The 21,188-nt window shown below is 40.0% G+C and overlaps 1 protein-coding gene across 1 annotated transcript in view; it reads left to right on the forward strand.

Moving 5' to 3' along the window:
• Positions 1-20,953, forward strand: part of SCARF2 (scavenger receptor class F member 2) — a 589,328-nt gene extending 568,375 nt beyond the window's left edge. Inside the window, exon 11 of the mRNA XM_069214490.1 lies at positions 12,621-20,953. Coding sequence (XP_069070591.1) covers positions 12,621-13,864 — 1,244 coding nt within the window. The 3' untranslated portion in view covers positions 13,865-20,953. The remainder of the gene's footprint in view (positions 1-12,620) is intronic.
• The last annotated feature ends 235 nt before the right edge of the window (positions 20,954-21,188 follow it).

Genomic DNA, 21,188 nt, shown 5'->3' on the forward strand with positions numbered 1-21,188 from the left:
TGGCATGCAGGTAGATAAAGTAGTAAGGATTTGACTTACCAGAGTCCAGTCTTCCTGCTACTCCTGCCAGGCCCGCAGTGGTCTGTACAGCCAATGGTTTACCGTGGTTGAATGACTGCAGCAGTGATTCGTGGGTCATGATGCTGTGGGCATATTTCTGTTGGCGTAACGGTGTGGGTTTTGGTTCCGCCATTTTATCACTGACCTTTGGGCTGGCGGACTTGTGTGTGTGTCTGTATAGTGGCGGATTTCTATGTGTGGGTCATAATACTGGTAGCGGTATACCGCTGCGGTCACGGTATATTGGCGTCAGTCAGTATGGCGGTAAGCGGCACTTACCACCAATGTTGTAATGAGGGCCTTAGAGTTTTAGTATGATGGCAGTAGTTTGATTTGGCACCTTTGACAATTGGCAAGGTTTAAAAGATTGAATCATGGAATTTGGAAAATACATAAAAAATGTTGTATTAATTGACTTAATTTGACTGCTAATGCTTCATTGATATTTTTAAAGACATTATAAAAGTTGTCATGATTCCTGTAATATCTGGCGTAATTAGCAGTGCATAGCAGGGCACAAGTTATGTTTACTTGAAATAACTCTAACTGTAACTGCAGAATTTCTAAGGTTTTGTAAGAGTAAATTCAGAACCTAACTATAACATCCCTGTAACCTTTGTGTATTTATTTGAATGTCTATGTATTTTAAATTTTTCATTTCCTAGCAATAACGTCCTTGTAACCTTTGTTTTTTCAGTGAATTTCTATTTATTTTAATGTAAAGTAGTTTTAATTACTCTACATCAATCCAACCTCCGCTGCACAGGGCCTTCAGTTGGTCACGGTGGGGGTTGCCCGACGGGCCTGACCTGCAGACAGGCCCTGCAGCCAACCCCCTGTAACCACCCAACTCTGCACTGTGCTGCGCTGGCACGGCTGAAGGGTCTGTCTCTCTGGGTGTGAGAATAGGTGTGAGAGGGTGTCTCTGTATGTAAGAGTGTCTGGGTATGAAATAGAGTGCATGAGGGTCTGAGTGGTTCTTTGAGTGTATGTGTAATGGTCTGAGTGGGACTGTGAGTGGGTGCGTCAGTGTCTGAGTGGGTCTGTGAGTGGGTGTGCAGGTTTTGAGTGGGCCTATGGGTGGGTGCGTAAGGGTCTGAGTGGATGTGTGAGTGGGAGAATCAGACTGAAAGAGATATTGAGAGAGAGAGAGAGAGACAGAGAGGGAGAGAGATAGAGAGTTTTTTAAGCTTTCATGAATGATATACCTAGAATGAGATATTTCTGGACAAATTGAAAAGAAAAATGTATTTTCCAATCAAAAAGAGTGATTTCACCTTTTAGTATGCACCTTAAAAATGTCAAGTTGGAAAGAAACCAGGGCAGAGAAATTACCACAGACTAACCTAGACTGGAACCTTCAACCTTAGGATCTGAGCCCTTAACGTCTAGGCTAGACGTGACGTCTTACTGTGCTTTGTCCTGAATTATCTATGATACTCAACCCACAGATTTTGATGGGCAAAAGACTAATACTAAAAATGGTAAACAGTCAAAACACTCAAAAATAAACAGACACGCTGCATGAGATACCAGAAATTGAACCTTCAACCTACTGAGTGACAGTCCAAGAGCTTTACCAGGAAGCGAGAAGTGACTCTATTTTGTTATATATTAAAACATAACTATAACATTTGAATCAAACATTTTGCTAGTTTGGTGCTTTTAAGTTTTTTTATGCAGCTACCATTTTAATAACAATCTCTCTCTTCCATCCCATAATGGGATGAAAGAGAGAGAGAGAAAGAGATTAACAGGACCACAGGGGGAGCCGGCTCTCCACAATGTGCAGGAGACGGTATTGCTCCCACAAGCAGGGAGCTGCATGAAATAGCACCTCCCTGATTGCTAGAGCAATGTTTTCATCTGCTTCCCTGCGCGCATACTTGACAGCTCCTGCTTGCAGAAAGCCGAGTTGCTCCCAGGAAGCAAAGGCAAACAGCTATGTCCCAGGTGTGGGCACCCCGGGGCATAGCAGGAGCCGGCTCTGGGGGTGTCGTTTTTGAGATATTAAAAGAAAAAGAAATATAAACATCTAGAGGTGAACATGATTCACAAATAATAAGAAGCTTGTGCAGGGAAATGCAGAGATCTGTTTGACTGCCAGCACTTCAACAAGGAAGTGTTGGCAGCCATGTTGGGACTCGGCTTCAGACCCAAAAAAAACGGAAGAAAGGAAAAGCCGCCAGGGTAGGGACACCCTGACCCCTTAGCTCTGATGATGGGGTCTCAGATGGACCCCCAGAGCAAAAAGCAATATTTATTTTTTTAATTTGTATCAGCAGTCCTGCGGATCCACTGAACATTTTTAAAAACCAAGTGTGGCCCCCCACTTGTTTAAATGTAGCCCCCAGGTGGGCATTTTGAATGCGTCAGGCCCTCCGATGCACTGCTAATTACCCCTCAAATTTTGGCACTGAGGACATCTTTGATAATATCATTGATAATATCAATGTAATGCTTGCAGTAAAACTTTTTGATGAAAAAACTGTGCATGGGGAGTGCGAGTCATAGTTACCTTAGGGCACGAGCTATAGTTACTTGAGATAACTCTAACCATAACAGGTGAACTTCTATGGTTTGGTATGTTTAAACCCAACTATAATGTATAACTATAATGTCCCAGTAATCTTTTTTTAGTGATATATATATATATATATATATATATATATATATATATATATGTACCTCTATATATATATCAGAAAAGCACACAGTAGTCTGCAAAGATCTGTGCTCTCCAACAAGGGTGGCATGTGGTGTCGGGCGCAGCTCCCCACAGTAGGAATCCCAGCAAAAGAAGAACTCATGCACACTCAGAAGGATAAGAAAGGTGTCTTCATCAACCAAACACTAGCCCCTGGGATGCGTTGCGTTTCGGCCAGAATGCCCTAATGTAACTATAAGTCACACCACTGTCATGGACAGTTTTCTCTTCAATAATTTTACCTCAAATGTTGCAGTGATATTATCAATGATGTCACTGAACATGTCATGACTGATGTAATATGTGAGGTAAATTACAGCGGATGGTAAGGGCATGAGTAAACATTACCTTAGGGCATGAGTTATAGTTTCTTGAGACAATTATAGCTATAACTGCTGAATTTCTGTGGGTTTGTGTGTGTAAAATCTGAACCTAAATATAACATCCCAGTAACCTTTGTTTTTTTAGTGACTGTCTAAGTTTTTTTAGTTCCATTTCTTAACTGTAATATCCCTGTAACATTTGTTTTTTTCAGTAAGTTTCTATAATTTTTTTAATGTTATTTCATAACTATAACATCTCTGTAACTGTTGTTTTTTTCAGTAAATATCCAGATATTTTTAACATTAAAAATACTTAATTGCCATACGTGAATCCAATCATCCAGCCAACAAAGGGTGAATGCTGTCGTGCCCACCCAGACAAACCACCACACTTTGGTTGGGTGCTGTTTTGGGAGTCCCAAGGCCCCTGCAGCCCCAACCAGCTCCATGCTTCCAGCGTGAGCCAGCATTGCTCCAGTCTGCAGGATGCAGCAAAAATGCTGCTTCCTGTGGGCAGAAGCAATTTTTTCATCTGTTTCCCCGCCTGCTTCAATCCAGGCAGGGAAAGAGATGGAAAGTCCACTCCAAGAAGTCAGGAGCATTTTTGATGCTCCTGCCACCTGGGAGAGGACTCAGTGTTTGCTCTCACTTGGCGGGAGCATTGAAATTGCTCCTGCCAAGCGAGAGCAAACACAGGATACCCTGTCCGCCCCACTGCAGGCAGGGAAACCGCTATGTCCCAGAGGTGGACTCTCCCTGACACAGCAAGAGCTGGCTCTAGGGGATTAGGATCTCAGGGTCAATAATGGCTCTGGGAGGGGGGCTGAATGGTCACCCTCCATTTTGAGAGTGCAGCAAGGGACCAGGGGATGGGGTCCCCAGGGAGGAAATTGGCCTAGGTAGGGTGGCCATGTGACCTTCCTCCCCATTACTAATATGGACTGGACTTGGAGGATGGGGTCCCTGGGGCCACAATTGGCCTAGAGGGACATGTGTCCCCTCCCACTTTATTTGAAAGGCCAAGCCCCAGAGGATGGGATTCCTGGGGGGCCAGGGTCATCTGCACCCACTCCCCCCACATATGCACAATGTTCCCCCCGGGACGTGGCCCACCCAGGTGGCATAAATAAAAACAAGCATGGGAGACCGCTTCTGTTTTTTTTAAATTGTATTTTTTATCCTCCATGGATCAACGGCAAAATCAAAATAAATAAATATATATATACATATATACATATATATAGATAGATAGATAGATAGATAGATAGATAGATAGATAGATAGATAGATAGATAGATAGATAGATAGATAGATAGATATGTTTTTGAGCCCAGGCAAGGCCAGTGGGAACCCACCACCAGGCCTAGATGATCAGGGAAGTCATATCCTGTCCCCTTGTGTTTCTTTACACAATTTTTCATGGGACTCAGCCAAGTCTAAGTCTCAAGAGTGCTATCACCACTTCCTGGTTGAAGTAGTGGCAGTTGGTCAGATCTCAGCGTAAGATCTGTCAGATCCATGGATTCTTCAGCATCTCTAGATATACATAAATCTTTTTTTTTTATAACTCCAAAACTATGTAACAGATTTGCACCATATTACAAAAAGAGATCTTTCTGGACAAAATCTAGCTTTCTGACAATTTTTTTTTATAATTCGTTTCCAGCAGTTCAGGTTGTAGTCATGTCTAAAATCCCTATGGGAAGTTGCATAGGGAAAATACATTTTGGGAACCCTTTTTTACTCGGGCCCCCATGACAAATCACCCAAAAACTTTCCAGACAGCAGCTGAAGTGAGTGGCAAACGAATTTGAAAATTTTGTGAACATTAGTCAAATTGTGCAAAAGTTATTAGCAAAATAAAAAAACACTTTTGCTATGGAAACTTGCTAACTATATACAGTTTCCGTAAGAGTGCTAGATGGTGTCGGTATGAGCAATCGGCAATGCGCTGTGAGATAGAACAATACACATTATAGCTATTAATCTCTAACAAATCATAGAGAATCTTTAGAATTAAAGCCATAAAGTTATGGTCCTATGAAAAGTTTGAATTATCTGTGAGCACGTGATCAAAGCAATTGAGGTACACTATTGACACCTTCTCTATCACTAGCAGAGGATCACTATTTGCAACACTATCTGTATTATTGGAAAACAAGCCCTGAAGAAGTGGCACATATTGCTGCAAAACATGTGTTGGCTGAAAATGTATACTCATGACAACAAATAAATAGTTTGAAAAGGATTTTTTGTGGATTTGATTCTAACCATTAACAATTTTGCATTTGGAATTGACTGAATGTGTGGACTCAAATGTACTTTAGCCATGTCACTTTGGGACATAGATTGGAAATGTGATGCTAATATTCTTTGATAACCTTTGATACTGAATTGTCATAATAAAATGCTATGGAATACATTTTATAGTAAAGTATGTTTGTTGCAACTTTGGGGGTCTTGAGGCCACCAGACTCATGGTACGTCCAGGGTGGAGCTGCCACGCTCAGAACGCCTACACCGCCAAGTTGCCACCAGCCAGAAACTTGGAGGTCCCAGTGGTTGTAATCCGCCAGGGAAGCGCTGCAAGCAGCGCTGCCCTCTGGATTATGAGTCCCCAACACTGGCAGAAAACTCCAATGGAGTGAATTATTATGTTTTAGAAACAAATTGTGTCAAACATCGTGTTAGGATGTTCTCCTAGGCAGCCAGATCTGGAACCAGCAATAGAAACCGTACACACTGTTGAAGTTGAAAATAAATGTTTAAGGTATGTTTTGAATTGAACCATGGGTGAGATCTATGACCAAACGAAAGGTACATCAGAGGTATTTTGCTTTCAGTTGTTCTCTAGATTTCACAGATGCACTGCACCAGTTTATCTCCTTTAGTCACCCCAAATGCTTATAAAGCACCCATGTCTAAAGACCCATGGTTAGGAGACCTAGAGGTAAAACAGTGTAGATCAAACTTTGATAGGAGATGCAGGGTAAGACCAATGTAGTTCAGCCTGTGCAGCGATTCATTCCTGCATGTAGAAGACTGGAGTCGAGTAAATTATGATATTTTAGAAGGAAATGCTAAACATCTGAGAAATGTCATATTCAGAGATTTCTCCTGGCTAACTAATCAGGAAGAGGGAGATCTGACAAGCAGAAAAAGTAACCTGCCACCAAATGACAAGTATGTTAAAACCGGTTTATCTCTGTAGCTTGCTTTCAAAATTTTCCCGAATACACAACACACAGTTTAGTTACTGTGGCTACTGCAAACCTGAAGAAACCTATGTGACTGTTATTCTCGCACTCAAAATACCCTGTAACACCGATGTGTTTGAAGCCTGAGCAGGGTGATTCTCCTGGGTGAGGGAAGCTGAAAAACGTTACCATGTTTTGGAGAAAACTGCTGAAAATCTAACAATTGTTGTGGTCAGTGCCTTCTCTCCGCTAACGATTCAAGGCGAAATAGGTATAGCATCCAGCATTAAAAAGTATAGGTTTTGTAAATGTTGAAAATATATGGCTTTGGTATATTTCTTTATGCCCCATCGGTGATACCTAAAACCAAATGATTTATCACCCCAAACAGGGATTATGCTTTCAGTGGCTTTCCAAAGTGCACTAAATTCAGATTTTCGCCTGTATGCACTCTAAACCATTAGAGACTCCATAAGTCTCATACCCACATGCTTATGAGACCTAGGGGAACGATAAAGCGTGTCATTGCCTGGAAAGCATAATATGGAGCAGGAGGACTACTCCAGTGAATTAACATCTTGTGGATAAAAATTACTGAATATCTGACAGATGTCATGTTCAGCACATTCTACAGGCAGTCAGTCAGGACGAAGGCAGGTTGGATTGCAGGTCTAGATAAAATAAGCTGTGCAGAGTTTTAAAAAGCATAGCTTTGATACTTTTCCTATAGATCTGAGTTTGATAACTGTCATTAAATAAACAGTGCGCCATAAACACCATAGACTTTATTTTTGGTGTTACCAGACTACAGACGTTTCCTGAATTTGCTATCTGTTATTTATGTTTCTCCATTTGAGAAGTATAACAAAATACTGAGAACATTTCCTTCCTTCCGCAATCCAGTGTTACACCCAATACCAAGCCCTGAAAGTGTGGTGCAGGTATCTGAACAACTAAGTTCCGATTTTTAAAACAAAACGCTCCCGGAACAGAGATGTGCCAAAACCGCCGCAGCGAATGAGTCAAGAAACAGAAGAGAGAACCATGAAAATAAAATAAGTTATTTTCCAAATCATTTCACAAGACATAGTTCCTCAAACTAAACAGAAAAGATAGCTAAAGGAAGATTAGGAAAGCAAATTCATGTATTTGCTACACTTTATAAAAACAATGTGCCATCAGGACTCTTGCCTAAAATGAGAATGAACAAAAGGGACAGTGAGGTCCCACTGGGTGGAGCACCACTTTTCTTAAATCTGGCCCTAAATTTAGGCTCATAAAGATAAAAGGACTCACCTATGGTAAGGCTGCCTATGGTAATATAATGTGTTAATGGCTGAACAGGTAATCAAAGGAGGCACAGGATGGAGGGGTTGGAATTGGGAGAGAGGTACAGAATGAGGGAAGACAGACTGAAAAAGTATTAAGGAACCAGTGGAAATTGAAGATAGAGGAATAGCAAAAATTGAAAGGAATGGGCTGATAAAGGGGTATAATGGATAAAAAAAGAAGAAGAGTGAAAGGGAGGACTGAAGTAAACGAAACAGAGCAGAAAGAAACAGGTAGAGATGGCAGATTAGAGTAGTGATGGCAAGGGTGGGGAAGTTCTAGATAAACAGCGATACCAAGCAGAAAGTGAGATGGAGAGACAGACAGAGAACTATAATAAGGCAGAGAGAGGTGTAAAAGACAGCGCAGAGAAGTGCAAGAGAAGGAAAGAGGGATAGCACTACACAACATTAAGGTTTAAAAGAGAGGGAGAGGGCCAGACTAGGAATCTGCCTAAATCCGGGTCATATTAGACTCCTATGTCCTTGACACTTCTTTCTGTAGCCTAATCATGTAATAATACTGGTGTAAGCTGCCTGCTCTCCGATCCTGTAAGCTTTAATTAATTGAAGAGTGGTAGTGCTCTGTGCACACTGCTTCCTGTGGTACACAATTGTGAGATTTTATAAATGTTATTTTTTAGACCCTGACCCTGCCAAGTAAATTCTCAATCATAACTTATTACATAAAGCCGAGAATCTCCTTGGGTAAAGCAGGATGGACAAATGAAATAAAGGAAGATGCTGGTTGCCTTATAATATGTGACGGGCCATGTACATTCAGATACATATGTAACACCTTTTAAATATTTTTAGGGAAATTGTGCTGACAAATCCACTATATTGCCACCATTTTCTCAAAGACTTATTAGGAAGGGTAAGTCGCAATAACGCAAGTAGGAGGCAGTGGTGGCTGCCAACTATGGAGAGTGGTGAGGCAGGTGAGTGCATGCATGCACAATTAAATTAAGTAAATTGCTGACATGCTATGCATTATCATTTTAAAGTTAAAATGTTTAACTTTAAAATGGTAATGTAGTGGATGTCGGCGATTTAGTGCACATTAAATACATTTAAAAAGTAAATAAAATAGTCACTTACCTTGCTGCACGTCCTTGTTTCAGTCCATGTGCTCTTCTCTCCTCTAGTGTGGTCCTCAGCCAACTCCCCTAATCATACCTGCCTCTGTTGTCATGCTGTTAACTAGCATGAGAAAAGTGGCAGGATTGGATGTCGTGGGCTCTCTCGGTGCTCCGAAAGGCACTGGAGGCATGTGCTTGCTCTCAACCCAGCTGTCTGAGACAGCTGGGTTGGAGAGCTTTAAAGTGCGCATATCTGGCTAGCCGATGGCCAAAGAGACATGCACACTTTAAATTTAAGAGCCCAGCTCACCACTCCTCCCTGCTGCTGCCACTCAGCAGCAATGGCCATGCCCTGTCCTGACACTCAGCTTGGGATGCAGGTTAGTGAAAAATAAAATGCTAATAAATTAACTTTATTACTATTTTATTTTTCATCTTTGGGGATTTTTTGCAGACATTTTAATTAGTGGGGCAATGCTCCTCTGCCCTAATAGCAGAGCGGTTCCTGGTAGTAGGGTAAGGTTTGCAAGTCCAATTTAACTGGAATTTTACATTACTACCCCATCTGTACCTCTGTATTTCTAGTCAACTTATGTGTAAAACTCAACATTTGACACTGTTTTCAAAAGTTACCTGGGAATAGCTCCCCCTGCCCAACCTCCATTTAAAAACAATATGGGCTTGTTTGCTGTGCTTCCTCAGTCACATTCGACAAACGTATATATGACCCACCAGTTTAAACACTTGCCATGCACTGGTAGTACCTGTTTGGGACTTGGGACAACCCCCTCCTCAATAATGACATTGTACGTATCATGTTTTCGACTTCTCAATGCTTTATGCTCCCCTTCTGTGCACTAAATTGCCCCTAATTTTGTGTGTCCCACATTTTTTTGTTAAATTGATATACATGTATTTCCATGTTGGTAGTACATTGTGAACTATAGCACCATAATAACATAATCTCGTAAAGAAGCACTTTTGAGTTTTAAGGTTTTTGTTTTTTTAAAAGAAAATAAACAAAAGGTTTGCCAATATGTTTTTTTGGAATGTGCTTCTCAGTGTCCACCTTCCTATTTGGTAAAACGCCACTAAATCATGCCTTATTTTAAGCCTTTTTACTAGGGGGCTATTAACGAGAACTGTTGCTGTCTATAAATCAGTCTTCAGAAACAGAAGCGCAAATTCCATCCTCCCTAATGGAGTACTGCCACAATGATGCAGTATTTAAAACACAAGTCCTAAGAAGAGACTCTCAAATCTGTAAATATGCGCATAATGGAGAACAGTGGTTGGAAAAGAGTCTGATAGAGGCGTCTCGTTGTTCAAAGAAATTCCGTCAGTCTAAAGGATCGTACTGAAATAATGCTTGAATGCTCTTTATAGGAACAGAACAGGTGGAAGGAACAAGTCTATTCATGATGATGTACGTGAGCAAATAAGGGCACACGAACACAAGCTCCTGCAACATGCCCTCACTCTGTTGAGGTACGATGAGGCGTTATATACTGCTGATCTGATGAATAGATTAGGCATGTCAGAATCAGGTAATCTGTGGTAAAAGTGAGTAGAGCAGGGACAGATGAATGCGGTGGAAGAAGCATGATTCAAAGCACAGCCCTGAATAAAGTTGAGTCCATAATAGGACGAGAGTCTATGATATATGGTCAACCAGCACATGACAATAATTGGTGGGTGAAAAATGGAACAAATGGCATCCCTGACATCGGTATTATTGTACCTGCTCATTTGACCCCATCTCACTGTTTGCAGGGTCCACAAATGAAAGAGAAACTAGACTCGGAGAATATTTTTATCTGCCGAAGCAACTTATGATCTGGCCTTCTTTCAATTTTGTGTTACTGCACGCTTCTTTTAGTTATCCTTCAGTTGTGCTTCTCTGTATCACATCTTAATTTGATGAGCAGCAAGCAGGTGTACCTACATGGTACACATACCTTCATTGTACGTAGATATGGAGTTAGGAATAGTAAATTTGTGCTTCGCTAAATGCACTTACCTTTCGATATTTTATTCCTCGGTATTCTGCATTCAATATTAGTATGCCGTGATATTGTTGCTGTTGATTTTCAGCAGTACAGTCTTTTCAGAGGACTATTCTGCCACGAGTGAGGAAGAGGACAAGTGAGCCTCGAAAGTGTCAGCATCAAGTGCAGGTCACACAATAACTCTGTTTGCCAAGTGAGTGGTGTCATCATGCTGCTATGACAGTTTTTTTTTTAATGTCATAACACACCTGTTAAAGAAAATAATAATACCCAATTTATTATACTGATAATAGTAATGATTGTGATGATAATTTGTTTTATTGTATTGTGTAAATTGGTAATAATGATAATGATGGTAATAATAATTATAATAGACATTTGTATTTTATTGATCACATCATACTGCACTTCTGTTATTATTAAGTATAAACTAAATAAATAAATGACTGATATGACTAAAGTCAATTTAATGGTTTACAGCCTCTGCAGAAATAGGAGGAAACTCATAGTCTAAAGTTGGGATAAAGGGTGTGAATACTCAGTTCTTGTTTGACGTCTCCCACCCTGACGCAGGGAGGGTGGGCCAGTGACAGAGCTCTTTACTTCCATCAACATATCAGAAGGAGGAAATCTAACACATTAGTGATGTTAAAGGAATAATGAGTGTTTTAGATCGTTCCTGAACTGATAGCTCACAGGTAAGATCTGGATGTCTGAAATGTGGTATTCTCTACACAGGAACCCAGGTATGTTGTGTGTCTGGAGTTTTTTGGAGGGTGCTAAGAAATAGGTATTGACTGTGTGTGAATGAAGGGAGTGGGAAAAATCTCAGCTCCTGGAGCATTTTAAGAAAAGGTATTTGAGGAATGAAGTGTGTTTTCTAAAATGGTAGCGGTCAGGCTGCTCATCATTGGGTCTTTCTGAGGGTTAGAGGCAGGTCACCAGGCGTATGGAATATTTAGGATTAGGGAAGGAACTGGGTGCCAGGAATGGGGTGTGTTTGAGGGTAGGGAGGCAAGATGTCATGTATGTGGTGCATTTGGGCAATGGGAGAAACATAAAACTAGGTATGGGATAGTTTTGGGGGGTGAGAGGAAGCAAGATACTAGTATGAACTGTGTTTGGAATATGTGACTATTGCCAGCACAATGCTCAATGCAGGCTGCACTGAAAATGTGAAGGTGCAGGTGTCTATGGGGAGCTGCCACTGGGATGCTGAAATCAGACATTTAAATCTGCAATTTGAGATATGAAATTGTACCTGGTCTTATGATGATGGCTGCATCCTTGGTATGTCACTCAAGCATATTCTAGAAGCAATGTAGAGGGACTTTGTCTGACAAAAAAAGCCCATTCCAAGACATGAATGTTATTGCTGGCAATCATCTCAACAACAAGGGTCCCCTTAGCAAAACGTTCTAAGTACACCCCAGAAATGTTTATGAACAGGGTGAACGAAGGTGAAAACAAAAGATCCCCTGGATTTATAAGCCTTTGGCAAGTACACAACTAGATCAGAAGGTGGGAGTCTTTTATGAGTAGTTAGAGAACTACCTAAATGAAGAGTTCATTTACACATTTCCCAGAGATGTTAAGCTGGGGCTGTCTAATATTAGTGTTATTTCTAGCCCAGGAGGTGGAGTAAAGTGAGTACATCCTCCAGTACAAGCTGCTTCTGTTTTTTAACATTTGACTCCTTTGGGGGCATTTATTTGATATGCCCTATTACATTTTTCGTGAATCCTTAAGTGATCACATGCAAGTAGTAGTAGTGTGGTTTATTAATCACCTAAACATGTGAAAAGACACATATTGGCCTGTCCATTAAACGCAATGTCCAAACTGAAAAGAGTGATTATTCTTGTACCAATTGGGAATATGAACTATAAAATTACCTTTGATTCTCTCTTACAGAATCCGTCTCAGAGAGCAAGGAGAAAAGAAGTTCAAGTCATGTTGAAAAGATTGCTCCTCCCATCAGTGAAGAGGAAGCAGGAGAATACACGTGCTTGAAAGAAGCTGGATCCAATAAAGCCTTCCAGACTGATATGAGTGAAACTCCGCTTCTAAAATCTTCTGATAGCGAGCGATCATCATGTGGGTCAGGATCCACAGGTGGAGCCCTTTATGCAAAAATTGCTAGGTTATCCAAGCAGTCTAAGGATGAAGAGGACACAATGATGGAAAACAAAAGTGCCACCATTGGTGGTAAACCTCCCTCTCCTGAGAGAATGAAACCGCCTCCACCAGATCCTTCCACAAAGCCAAAGGTGTCTTGGATTCACGGGAAATATAACTCTAATCAGTCCAATTCATTGCCTGTCACCAACAAGTCAACTGAAAAAGTAATGAGTCTTTCCGATTCTCCAGAGCAAGGGCATGGGTCTGCTAAGGATCACAGTACAAAGAAGATCTCTAGTGATGCATTCTCCAACTCACATCATAAAAATGAAGAGAAAGTCCACTCGAGGAGCAGAGATAAAGTGCATAAATCTCCAAGTGTAACTCCAGACGACCCACAGTCTCCCTCTAAAACTAAACACCGGAATAGGTCAGCTCCAGATCATGTGGAGAATATAAATGGCACAGTCCAAAATGCACTGAAGAAGATTGGGAACTTTCACATTGACAAAAAGTGTACAGAAAGCAAGGAAGCACTGAAGAACCGAAACCACAGCAAATCTGTCTCTGAGGTGGTTCACCCCCACTTGTCATCAGAAGCTGCCATTCTGTTAGCTGCCCAGCTGAAAGAGAAGACCCAGAGCTTGAACAGAAGTGAAGGACCTGCAAAGCAAAATGGAGTCGGGCCAGTTCAAAGCCAGAAAGAGAAACCAACTCCACCGCAGAAGGCTAAACGTTCAGTGATTACAAGCAGCCAGAAAGCAAGTGCTCCAGCCCTTCCAACCACAACAAACCTGCAAAAAATTATCAGCCCTGTAGCTGAAGGAATCCCAAGCCCAGCAAAAAGTGTTGAGAAGCAGAACTCCAACAGCAGCCAGGAGCAAGTTTCCAACTCCAAGCAAGAAATTGGTGACTCAGCAGTGAAGAAAACACCCATCAAGAAACCCCCTCGAAAGAAAAGCAGAGAAGCCGTCATAGACTCTGATGCAAAGAGTCAGCCAAAAACAGCCATCATGCCCCCCCAGACAGTAAAGTAGTACAAATGGGTTTATAGAGAACAACACTTCCACAAGTGGATTAGTACGCTTACTTCTGTCTTTTGGAACAGAAAACTGTTTGACGCACCAGGTTAAGCACAATTGAGTATTATTTTGCTGTACTCTAATTGTGAGCCCAGTCACAAATATAGGAATGACCAGTTGCAGTGTAAATGGTTAACACTTGAGCTTTGGATAAGCCTAAAACCATGATTGTATCTTATAGAATAATGGGGGCTTTTTGTCTTCTCATCATGTGATTGGGAGAATCTCAGCAGCTCTCTGCAGCTTTATGTTCCTACTCCATAAACGAAGAGCACAACCTTGGATGCAGAAGACCCACTGCTTGTGATGAAAAAAGATGATGGTCTCTGCAAAGGACCATGTGCACAGATGGTGAATTACAGAGCAGGAACTCTTTGCCATCAGTCGCAGGAGCTTTTCTATCTTCTTAGTGCCCTTGTTAGGTGGGTGGATCCTGCCACGCAGAAAGAATGAGCAAAAAGGAGATGGACCTGATTCCTCAGAGTTGTGCTCCAATAAAAGAAAGGGTCGGAAAACACTTCAGATTTGTCTTACGTGGCACCCTCTCCCTTCTCTTTCATAGAATTTTCAGCACTTCTTATTTAACAAATCTTTCACATGGGACCAAAATTTATTCTTAAATTGACTCAGCAGCTTTTGCTGCAGAAAGAGCAGTGGCACACAAATGGTTGGTACTTTTAAAAGTAAAAGCAAAAGAGGCAGAATGAAGTGGACATACTGACCCTGAAAGTCTCATTTTTGAATGCTTATTGTAATAAGCATTAAGGTACAATAATATGTAATGGAATCGTTTATTTTTATGTGGCCAGTGCTACATGATCAGGGTAGCATTATTTTGTATAAAATAAATAAAAAACAAAGAACTGGTCGACTTCAATAGCAGTATTATAAAATGCATAAGCAGTGCTTATTTTAATATAAATACATTTTTTGTAACTCAGTTATATCATGCAATAATGGATAAGCTAGCTTTCTCCTTTTTTGTTGTGTTTGTAATTTTTTGGTATTCAAACCTGTTGAGGTGATTTCCCATGGACGATATTAGTGTGAAAATCTACAATGTATCCCTTCAGCAGTATTTAGACCTATCTGTTGCTAAAAATTGTCCATTGCAAAGGAAGAATAAAAACTGCTCTTAAACTCTGCACCCGGTTGTTAAAGCTTGAGAATCATAAAGACATAGGTCATTTCTTAATTTGCCATCTTCATGCTTTGAAAAAGTTGAAAAAGGTCTTACTTTAGCAATGGACATGATGGTGGAAGCTCTCTTTCGATTTTTTATGATGTGTCCCTAGTTATCCCTGGGTGTGAATCCACTAAAATTAGCCAAACATTTATATTATAGTTCACAATTTATGAGTACATATTACAGCAATTAACATATAATATGGACTCTCACATCAGACAGCACTCACAAAACCTTCCATATGTTCTTCAGCAAGTACAGAGCACAACCTCTCATGGTGAACATGGCTGAACCTGGCAGAAACTTTGAGAAGAAACTCCTCTAGATTTTGACTGGAAAGGATGGGAGGTTCACAAGGGAGCAGCGCTCTTATGCTCTTGCCACAGATTGAGAAGTTGCAGAAAGACATTTGTGTTAGTTGATGCCTTTTTGGGTTATTGAGCAAACTCTGTTGTTTGAGGAAGTGAAACATTCTGTAAACCAAAATATCCTATGAGAGAGTGATCCCCACCACTCTGATTTATAAACCCTTGCCTCTCAAGTGATTGCCTAGAAATCTGGTTGCAGCAACCTGACGTGCACCTCCTGAAATTTTTTAAAATCTAACCCACTCTTCACCCTTAACTTGTCTATCTTGAAATGTTGGTTTATCTCATTCCTCGAATCCTTCTGAAAACACTGGACGTTTTACTTGCCAAACCTAAGTGTTAAAAGATATGATGGTCATCTCTGAGAGATTGGGTTTAGCCATACACAATGTGATGCACTGCATTCATCACACATGCTAGGCATTCACAGTATTTTCCAAGTGTCATCTTCTGTAAGCTGAAGCTTCAGTTTGTGAACGTGTCTCACAATAACTTACTGGTGACCATACATGCATTATCAGATGTGTAACATAGTTAGATCATTCTTCTTCTGGGCTTTACATGGGTCAGTTCTTCGACTTCTCTTGTTCCTTCACTATCTTGAGACCTTTTTCCCACTGTTGAACTGGAATATAGCAGGCTGGCTCCCATCAGAAGATGTTATCTGCTCCCGTTGGTATGCTCACTCCTGCCTCTTGTGATGTACATTTTTCTTTCTGCCACCTTCAATGATAGCATTGGAAGTAAAGACATTATTGCCCAGTAGAAAGTCACATGACCTATTACAAATTAAAAAGGGTTAACCATTTATGTTTTGTGGAGAATGGGGGATTTTGGGACCCTTGACGAATGTGTGGGAGTAAAGCATGAAACAATGTCACTTGACCATAAAGATGTTAGCCAACCTCAAGCAGGACATTTTCTAAATCTCAGTTAATCTAACTTGTAAAACGTAATTTTGTACAGTTACACAATTTTGTAATGCAAAAAATTCAAATGCCATTGAACTGGAAGGTCTGGTGAAGGAAAGCGCATTGAAAAAAAACCTCTTTCCCCTTGTTTTGGCCCATTGTCAGAGGTATGTCTCTAATCCCAAGTGCTGTGATCACTAGTGGAATTTGGCCAGTTACAAATAATTACAATGAACAGATCCACTTTGTGTCCCAAATGGTTTTGGCCATTTTGAGAGATGAAAAGGAAAACACTCTAACTGATTCCCTTTGCACTTTGGAAATTACTGTTGCTTTTTAATGCTCTACCTTAATCTCTGTTGGTTCCAATTGTTATAAGTAACTAAATAGTGGAATTCCTCTTATTTTTGCATAAAACAGCATTTTCAAAACCTGAATCTGTTAGAAACCACTGGTACAAACCTTTTGTAACTGGTCAGCTGGGATTTCTATGATACACATTTTTTTAATCATGGGCTTTATGGTGTATGATAATTCACTTTACGGCACTCATGGCACACAATTAATCTTGTAAAAGACACAGAAGAGCTTGTTATTAATTGGGTGAAGTGGTGTTTTGCATTAATATAGCAAATGTTGCTTACACGTGTAGTAGTTGACTCAACTATGTTTGAAGAAGCTGAGGAAGAAGAAAAAAGGGAAGGAAATGAGAGCTGCCCTTAAACATGCAGAACTAGTACATGAATAGTTAGAGGCCTTGTGTGCATTTTACTTGCCTATTGTTCAACTATATTCACAATTTGATATTCCTCTTCAAGCTCTGATTATGCTTCGTATCTCTCTTGGGACACCAAAGATATGTCCCAGTCAGCTCTAGATACACATATTCCCTCTCCCTGCACAGCCAAGACTAGTCTCTACCAAGTCTAGATACACATCTGGCATCTTCTCACACACCCAGGTTGAGTCTCTGCCAAATTTAGATATGCATTGGGTCTCTGCTCATACTCAAGATGATTCTCTACCAGCTTTAGATACACATGCAGTATCTCCTCACACACCCAAGGTGAGTCCACACAGATACTCATGCATGTCTCATCATTGCTTCCGAATGCCTCTACCAGTTCACATACCCCTCTTCCACAAGGGCACTACTCTTACTTTAAGCAATATCTCAAGGTTCCCAAAGGTTACAAAAGTGATCTACCGCTATGCATATTATGGGCATAAAGAAATACTCCTCTGCCTTAAACTAGTTCCATGTTTCATAGTGTGATCAATATATATGTCACAAAATAAGGAATGGATTAATTGAATTAATGTGACTTTTTTGGCCAGGAAAGCAGAAATGTGGACCCTCATTCCAATTTAAGAGGTAATCCAGTTTTAGTCAGTAACAGCTGGAATTACAAGTTGTGTGCTAAAATCTGAATGTTTGGGTTTTCTATTACCACATTTTGGCAGTCAAAACTGGGAAAATGTATCAGTGAGGATGTCCCAGAATAAGCAGAATCCCTGTAGGAATTAGTGTGCAAACACTGCTTTCATTACCGTTTCCCATTTCCATGCTCAAAGGCTTCTAATAAGGTAGCAATACTGCATCCGGTACTTACAGTACCATGTGGTATCTATACCCTGAGTGCACCATTACCACATCAGCTTTCAGGTACAACTTGTAATGATGTCATTAGAGATAATATTAGGGCTCACTGTTAATTATGTTGATATTATCCTTAAAAAGAATACTGCACAATATTATTTTCTTTCCATTCTGGATGTTGTTTACACTGCCACCACTCCACCATTTCTTAGAATTCAGTTCTCTATAACCAAATCACCATGTTTACATCCATTGATACCCCTACAATACAGTAGTCTGTCTTTGCCCTCAAAGTGTTTTTTTAATAATAAAGAATATGAGGAAACCGCAGAGCTGAAAGCATATTAGCTTAAAAGTGAGGAGTGAGAATTTTAAAATAGCAAGAGTTGCAAAATAGACTGATCTATTTTAAGTGTTTTTGTGGATTGTTGTCGTGTTTTCTCAGTGTTTTCAAAACCTTTTGAAATCAGTGCTCATTAGTGTTTAATCAGCTGCCTAAACCGCAAATAGACAAAAAACTTGTTTTTCCAGTGTTTACAAAATATGGGTTTTTTGCATTTTTGACGTTTATAAAACACATAATTAATTTAAAGAAGTAATGCAGGGCATGGTGTGTCTTCCCATTGGGAGTGTATCCAATGGACTTATGTTAGTCTATTTTAAGCATAGAAAGTTGGTGTACTGCACTCCTACTCACACCTCATTACCCTCTCTCACATCTCATTACTCCTCAAAATCACTCTATAAGGAATTCATCTTGTTTATAGGACAACTAATGGTTTTAAAAATTAAGAGAGCTAAATTTAAATAGTTTAATAAACACATTCCTTGACACAGTTGGGGGTTATTCACTTACTCTCTACTGATTTTTATGACATTGTAGGGGTAGTCAACACAGCCAACAGAAACGTTTCTTATGAAGCCTTTTAAAATTTTGAATTGCACCGGATTAATTTGTAGCCCTATATTCTAAAGCACCTGAAACTTGCTGTTTTGTGCACTCTTTGCCTGAATGCATTAAGGTGGTGCTGGTGTCATACGGACATTCATAGCTTTCCAAGTTTCCCAATTGCAAATATAACACTTTATGTCAGTCATGACCTTTTAACAAACATCACATTGTATTCTGGTATTGAAATGTTGTACTTTTAACATTGTAATTATAGGCTCAAAAACTCCAGCAGTAATTTGCAATAGGGTAAAAAGCCATGATTCGCTAAGGGTAGGGTATCACACATAACAATGGGACACCATGCAGCTATGAATTTTTAATATATGGAAAACTTTGTGTAATGTTTTTACAACTGTCCCATGTGCATGATGACAGCCCTCTTTCACAGGTCCCTGTCACTACACCTCGCATTGAATGTTTAAAGACTGGGATCTTTGGCAGGTGACCTGCTGACAATACTGATGTGTTAAAAAGGGTGGCTGATGAATCAAGGGGTACACATTCTGTGGGTAAATGGAATACTAGATATTGGCCAAGACTATTATGAGTCAGCCATTTCACAAGTCAGTAAAATAATTCAACACTGGCAAAAGATCAAATATGATTTTAATATTCCAAGATTCTCTTCTGTGTATAAAATAATTAGATCAGACCTGAAACATGCTTCTAAGTCTGTATCTTTAACCAAAGCACATAAAAATGGAAGAAACAAAGGAAAGAAGAAACACTATTTTAGGGACACCCTCAAACTCAAGCAGAATAATCTTAGATCAGTCTTTCTTGCTGCTACGTTGTATAAGAAAGTTACACTGTGTTAGCCCCTTCAGAAGGGAATAAAAATGGTTCATTGTCTCTCACTTTACTTTTGAAAGACGTTTAGTTCATGATTGTGCAGGTGTGTATCACTGTATATATGTTTACACTGACTTTTGTTGGGGCTCCTCAAATTATGATGAGTTAAAACCTAAAACAGGGTAGCCTAAAATACTCTGCAGTGGTTCCAGGCAACAACATAAGAGTGTCAATTGACACCCCAGGTAGGCTAGCTAATTGAAAACCTATTTTCACATGAAACAACAATTGCACATGTCACATCTCTTCTGGGTAACTCCATGCTGCCCATTATGGAAGGAGATTATCCTTTTTGATTGTTTTTGATGATAGTCCTTTAATTCTACTTGTAAATATTGAATACGCAGCAGAGTGTGTACCCTACGGTTCTATGTTGAATTGTTATGTCTTACCTGAATAGACTGCCATTGTGGTTATCTAAATTCTGCTTCACCTGTAATGTGGACTTGACAGAGCAAGGATTGTAGTGATTGCAATAAACATTTGTCAACCTTGGGGCAAAAGTTACAATTCCTGTTTAGTCAAAGCACTTCCTGTTGAGTCAAAGTACTTCCAATTTAGTCAGTGTTTTGTAGAGCAATATCCCCGGTCACCTCCATTGTGATTCCCTTGAATATAAAGGATGACCCCATGAAAGTTAACTTGCAACATTGTTCCTTTAGTTTACATAGAGCATTTCCAACACATACTTTGCATACATAACATAGTTATACATATTTGCTGGCGTGTCTGTTTTAAAGTTGTCTAATTTGCTTTTTTATGTCTTTTGTGTCTTTAATCAAATGTGTTGGTTTCATTAATATGTTAATATTAATGGTTGGCCTCTGGAGACAGCGATTTTACTTAAGGGCCTTGTATTCAATTGGCCACATTTGTTTCTGCGAGTCCGGCCCCTGCCCAAGTGGAGACGTCAAGCTGGCTTTGACTGGTGCTCTTAGGTGCTAGGGAGTAATATAATAACAGTGACCTGAAAAAATGTACGGAATGGTCAAAAGTATTATTTATGACCGCATAATAGAACACTGTGCTAGCGAAAAAATTAATTTACATCATGTGTTCTAGTAGAGCGGGTGGGGGATGCTGATATATTTTGTGCTGAGCGACTGGTACTGTTACCTGCCATAAATGCTAGACAAAAAGCTTTGTTAATAAAAATATATTTGTTTTCATCAGTATCCTATGTCAGCTTCTTTTGTTCTGTTGTTTTTGCTGTTTCTTCCCCATGGAGGGTCTTTAAAAGTTTTGAGTTGCTTCGGACTGCTCTGTTTTTTTTTTAATGTTCTTCTAGGCACCTTGTGGTATACCCTTCATCTGTGCTGGATACCTGTACATGCACGTACATTTTGCTTCCAATCTAACTACCAGCATTATACATAGAAGAAGAAATATAGTGGATGCAGGTATACACTG

Source organism: Pleurodeles waltl, chromosome 11 (assembly GCF_031143425.1).
Source record: "Pleurodeles waltl isolate 20211129_DDA chromosome 11, aPleWal1.hap1.20221129, whole genome shotgun sequence".
Classification (NCBI taxonomy): domain Eukaryota; kingdom Metazoa; phylum Chordata; class Amphibia; order Caudata; family Salamandridae; genus Pleurodeles; species Pleurodeles waltl.